Source organism: Harmonia axyridis, chromosome 5 (genome assembly GCF_914767665.1).
Source record: "Harmonia axyridis chromosome 5, icHarAxyr1.1, whole genome shotgun sequence".
NCBI lineage: Eukaryota > Metazoa > Arthropoda > Insecta > Coleoptera > Coccinellidae > Harmonia > Harmonia axyridis.
The window spans coordinates 28,656,687-28,663,060 of NC_059505.1; the positions used below are offsets into that span (position 1 = coordinate 28,656,687).

Consider the following 6,374-nt stretch of genomic DNA (forward strand, 5'->3'; position numbering starts at 1 on the left):
GTTTTGCTAAGGTCGTCAAATTTTAAATATGACAGATTTTTGTCAAATATTTGAATGGGAAAAGTATTAAGACATTCGGAAATTTGTCGAAAATTATCGCTCACTTTTTAATGTTTCAAATCCTTGTTTGTATCCTAGTCACTGTTTTCGTTGGTCATCGACTATTCTCCTCTTTTGAATCTCATTTGCGGAGAATCTAATAGCATGGGGGATGGAAGTCTGATGAAGTTGCAGAGGGTTTTGAGGAGAAATCCATAATTAATAAACAAAAGATTCCACAAATGTCCTTGGAGGAAATTAAATGGAAAATACGCAAATCAATGCTGAACAGAAAACTATGAAGTCAACATCATTAATTGTTTCAATATTGTCATTGATAATAATTTTTTTCAATCACGTGTTGAATTAATAAAATTTATGAATCTTCTTTACATGTGTAGGACATCAAATTTAATGACAATAAAAAGATAATTCAATAACTAAGTAAGTTAGTATTATGAACTTTTTGCAAATTTAAATTGCGTAATAGTAAATGACTCTGTCTCCCTCGAAAGTTTCCAGGGGTTTATACTCGGAAATAATAAACTCCCATTTTCGTGATGTCTTGTTCCAGAAACGACAAAGCCGCCTCATTTCAGCGAATTATGTATAAATTAACAACGTTCTAATTTCGCAAGAAAGTCGAATCCTATAGCCAATGATTACCAGCTAGCTTTTATCGGAACATTAGAACGTTGTCCCAGCAACAAATTCGATTATCGAATTATTATAATAACTGCTGAAAATTATAGTAGTCCGTCGTCGTTCTATTCTTCGAAATGGACGTTGTTGCGAAAATATCAAGTTTACCTTCACTGGCCATATGTTTGACCGCTTCCTGGACTTAATGCGCACCTCATTTCGATCTGATATGGGGAACATTCAGACGATTTTCCATAAAAGAAAAATAAAAGTTTTTGATATATGACTCACATGCAGGAAATTAAAAGTCGTTGTAATATTTGCATCTTTGCGAATAATAATTCAATATAATCGACATTTAATTTTATATACGAATACATAATTTAATGTGATATATCCTCTGTTCAACATCAATATGAGGTACGTACCAATAATCAAGTGATGGTTGGCATTTTATTTTTCTTCTAATTTTGACGTATGAAGTGACACTTTTCAAGTCTTAGTTTCCGTAACTAGTTATCGAAAAAGAAAATTTCAATATCGTCGTTGAAATAGTAATTTACGTAACAAGTCCGGAAAATAGGGTTTTTTGGACGAATAGACAAAATTCCAGGACGAGCGTAAGCGAGTCCTGGAAGTCTGTGAGTCCAAAAAAACCATTTTCGGGCGTGTTGCGTACAATATTTTTTCGGCAACCATGTAAAATATCACTATCGCTGCTGCTTTCCATATTTTATTGCGATTGGGATCAAAAAACATGCAAATTTTTGACAACTAATTTCATATGAACTGTCAGCCGTTATCTCGGTTGCTATGGATTCTATGATTCTTTTCCGGCCTAGTCCGGGAAGTACGTACTTTCCGGACTAGGCCGGGAAATGCTACTTTCTCAGAGAAGAAGCGTCCGGGAAGTGAGCACTTCCCGGACGGTTGCCGAAAAAGTATATTTTTCTATTAATTGCGGAAAATACAGACTAAATGTACAGGTTTATCCATGTCGTGGTCCGGATTTCACTGTCATGTTTCAATGACATACGTCTAAGATGTTTAAAACACTTGTGTGCTCACTTACACTTAAAAAACCCAAATATTGAAGTTGCGACTTTTGAAGGGCTCAACTTTCTTGGAATTTAATGGTATTGTTTATTGTTTCGTACAGTTAACGTACAAAATATGACCCATCAAAAATTACTTGGGGAGTCGTAATTATATTATAATGTAAGAAACATCTTAACATTTGAAGTCAGACTAGCAAAGAACAAATAGTGCGTGAACAAAACAGTATACACCTATACATATGTATACAATTGACAAATATTTCAGCATAATGGATCTGAGAAGTGTTCCTCCAGGCTGTAGTAGGCCTTACCTACCAGCTCATTCTTGAGCAAATTCGGCAGTCGTCTGTTGTTCAAAGGTTTGTATTTTCCTGGCAATTCATTATATAATTTCATTGCCAGGTGATTCACACTTAGTTGTGTTACCTCGAGCCTATGGTACTGGATGATGAACCTGTTCGCATTTCTGGTATCATAAGAATGATTGAAATTATTCTTTCTTCATTTCGGATGTGAACAAAAGTGACGCAGGCAAGAATGTAAAGAGATGTCAGTGCAAGAATATATTCTTGCCTAAACAATGGTGTTGTGTACGTAGTAATAAATTGCGGTGGAACTGCTTAAAATTCTTTATTGAAAGAAATATGAAAATGTATATCACTGAACATATGCGTTCTATCTTCATACGAGAATTGAACTGATCAAAACGGAAATCTCCCAGACCACACATAACTTGCGCACTAACAACATATGCGCCTAAGAAAACCCCGGGAAATACAAACAATTTAAATACATGATACAACATTCCTCCCTCTGTAGGAGTTAAGTACAATTTTCAATTCCCAATCGTGAGGGTGCTTTACGCAATCGTGTAGATCTCCTTAGGGTACAAGCGTCATCTGGAATTTCTGGTTTTAGTGGTACACCATCTGGTTTAATTTCTTTATTTTGGACAACATTTCCGTCCAAAGTATTTTGCTTTTCAGCAACATAATCATTGTCATTATTTTTCGCTGAAGGCAATATCGTAGGAAGCTCAATAAATGTGTTAGATGGTGTGTTGCTAATTTTCAAAGGTGTGTCCTCACCCATGGAACGCATTTGATCGACATGGCGCTTCCAAACTCGAGAATCATCCAATTCGATTAAATAAATTAAACTTCCCAACTTCTTTCTCACAGTACCAAACTGCCATTTATCGAACCCCAGGTATTCCCTAACCATGACTCTTTCCCCCTCTCTGAAAACTCTAAAATCAGTATTTTTAGAAATATTTAGTTCGTATTTTTTTTGAGGCAAAATTAAATCAATTCTTGTTCGAATATCCCTACCAAACATAAGATAAGAAGGACTCACTCCGGTAATGGTGTGAGGCATTTTTCGGTAATTAATAAGAAATTTAGACAAATTCAATTCGATGTCTCTCTCATTTTGTCCCAGAGTTTTTAAAACACCCTTGAAAGACTGAACATATCGTTCTGCTAATCCATTTGTAGCAGGATGATATGGAGGTGAGAACTTGTGAAAAATTCCATTCTCTCTCAAAAAATTCTTGAATTCAAAGGACGTAAAAGTGGGTCCATTATCGCTAACTAAGACAGCTGGTAGACCAAAAGTACTGAAAATTTTTCGAAGTAGAGGTATTGTAGTATGAACTGTCATATTTTTGACAACATGTATTTCCGGCCAACGAGTATATGAATCAACTAAAATAAAAAAGTAACGATTCATGAAAGGTCCGGCAAAGTCAATATGTACTCTTTCGAATGGTTTACTTGTCTTTTCCCATGGATGAAATGGAAATTTAGCGGGATTATTTTTAAATTTATTACATTCAGAACAGTTTTTAATTTTATTTTCAATATCGACTGATATTCCAGGCCACCAACAGTAACCTCTAGCCAATTGTTTCGTCTTAATTATACCAGAATGTGTTGAGTGAAGCTCATTCAAAATTTTTGGACGTAAAGATTGTGGTATAACAACTGTTTGTCCACGGAACAAGCAGCCTTGCTGTAAGGAAAACTCAGATTGTTCGACATTGAAGCGATCCTTTTTGGATACTTGTTTACCTAGGCGTAAAGATTTTATTAATTTGGAAAAACTGCGCTCTTTCGAAGACTCAATTCGTAATTCTTCGAAAGTGACAGGTAAATTTTGTATTTGATATATTTCAAATGCATCAGATTCATCGTACATATTAATTTGCTTCGAGTTTGTAGGTAATCTGGACATAGCGTCCGCATTTGAATGTTCTTTTGAATTTTTGTATTTAATATCGTACTGAAATGTTTGCAAAAATAATGCATAATGTTGCATTCTTGTGGTAGACAAAGTTGGAAGATGTTTTGATGGTGAAAAAATTTGGATAAGAGGCTTATGATCTGTATACAGGGTGAAACGTCTACCATAAAGGTAATAAAAGAATTTCTTGACACCAAAAATAATGCTATATGCTTCTTTATCAATTTGTGAATATTTTTGTTGAACTGTCGATAAAACTTGTGAAGCGAATTGAATAGGTCTTTCAGTACCATCTGGATAAACATGTGAAAGTACTGCGCCAACCGCATAGGGACTGGCATCAGTAGCCAAAATTAATGTTAACTGAGGATCGAAATGAGCCAATACTCGATCGGAACTAATTTCTTTCTTGACAGTATCGAATGCTCTTTGGCATTTAATGTCCCATTTGAAATCTACACCTTCTTTTAATAAATTGTATATAGGGTATAATTTTGAACTAAGATTTTCTAAAAATCTTCCGTAATAATTGATTAAACCTGTAAAAGCCCTGACTTCAGTTTTATTAGTAGGTATTTTTGCGTTTTGGATTGCATCCATTTTCTTTTTCGCTTTATGTATGCCCGACCTATCTATAACATAGCCGCAATATTCTATTTTATCTTTCATAAATTCGCATTTTTCGTAATTAATTCTTATATTATGATCTGAAAGTCTGCATAAAACTTTTTCCAGTCTCTCGAAATGTGTATTATCATCAGGGGCTGTTATCTTGATGTCATCTAAAAATACTGAGACACCGGGTATATCTTTCAGCAAATTTTCTATCAGGCGTTGCCAAATAGCAGGCGCACTAGCAACCCCATACATTAATCGAGTACATTGAAAAAGTCCTTTAGGTGTACTTAATGTTAAAAATTTTTGATCATCCGGATGTACTTCTAATTGTAAATAGGCCTGTTGTAAATCTAATTTCGTGAACTTATCTCCCCCAGCCATAGTGGAAAATAAATTTTCGATGGAAGGTAGAGGATACTCATCTATAATGAGGTTTGGATTTAAGGTTATTTTGAAATCACCACAAATGCGAATTTTCCCATTAGCTTTTACAACCGGTACAATGGGTGTAGCCCACTCAGAACGCATGACTTTTACTAAAATTCCTTCCTTTTCTAAATTCAACAATTCTTCTTCCACTTTGGATTGTAAAGCGAATGGAATCTTTCTAGCTCTGATGAAAACAGGTGTTGCATTATTTTTCAATTTAAGATGAGCTTGAATATTAAGAATTTTACCCATTGATTTTTCCAAAACTATTGGGTATTTTTGTAAAATATTTTCAGGTGTATTCATAACGGAAATTTGATTAATATTTTGTAATTTAATGTTCAATTGACGTATCCACTCACGGCCTAAAATAGGTTTTCGATCGGTATTAACAATGTATAAATTCAAAATGTGAGTTTCAGTTTCATAAATGCAACCCACCCTTGAATAGCCCACAACATCTAACACTTTCTTGCAGTAAGTGACTAGTTTTAAATCAGTTTTTTTAATTTGTAAAGTAGGAAAGAAATTTTTGAACATAGAATAACTCATTATACTTACAGCAGCTCCACTGTCTACTTCAAAAATTAAAATTTTACCTTCAATTTTAATTTTGACCATAAATTTTTCCCTGTAATCGATATGTTCGGATTCAATAGAAAATAGTTCTTCAATTTGATTTGTACTTTCTGTATTTTTACTTTTGAAACAAACCTTTCCCAGATGACCCTTGACCTTGCATTTGGAGCAAATAGTGGTAATGTGCTTGCATTTATTTGCAAAATGTGTGGGAGATCCGCACCTGTAACAATAATTTTTAAAATTAACATTTTTGGAATTATTTGATGAAGACTTTGCAAAAGCCCTTTTAGATGAAAATCGGTCATTATTGCCTTTTTCACACTTAACACTGTTTACACTTGCACTTGCCACATTGCTTCTGTGTAGTTGTGCCGCATCTCTTGCTGATGTTTCCATACTGATAGCTACTTCTAGAGCCCTCTCTATAGTCAGGTCCTTCATTTCCAACAAACGACTTTGAATATTTTGTGTTCTCAGGCCAAACACGAATTGATTTCTCAATGCTTTCTTAAGATAATCACCAAATTTGCAGGTCGTAGCTAAACGTTGCAAAGTAGTTAAGTATTGTTGAACACTTTCCCCTTCATTCTGTTTCCTTTGTAAGAATCGAAAGTTTTCTGCAATTTCTAATGGTTCAGGATTGTAATGTTGTTTCATTTCCTTAATTAGGTCATTGTATTCCATATTATTTGGATTTTCAGGTGATACTTTGTCGCAGAGAACATCGTAGGCATCAGGTCCCATGTAATGTAATAAGTATGC

At 34.4% G+C, this 6,374-nt stretch overlaps 1 protein-coding gene across 1 annotated transcript; it reads right to left on the bottom strand.

The window, feature by feature from the left end:
• Nucleotides 1-2,541: 2,541 nt before the first annotated feature.
• Nucleotides 2,542-5,939, bottom strand: LOC123679916 (uncharacterized protein K02A2.6-like). The gene is made up of 2 exons (XM_045617480.1): nt 5,824-5,939; nt 2,542-5,755 (listed from the first exon to the last, which is right to left on the bottom strand). Exons 1-2 carry the CDS (start codon nt 5,915-5,917, stop codon nt 2,562-2,564), a joined length of 3,288 nt encoding a protein of 1,095 aa, XP_045473436.1. The 5' UTR covers nt 5,918-5,939; the 3' UTR covers nt 2,542-2,561.
• Nucleotides 5,940-6,374: the final 435 nt, after the last annotated feature.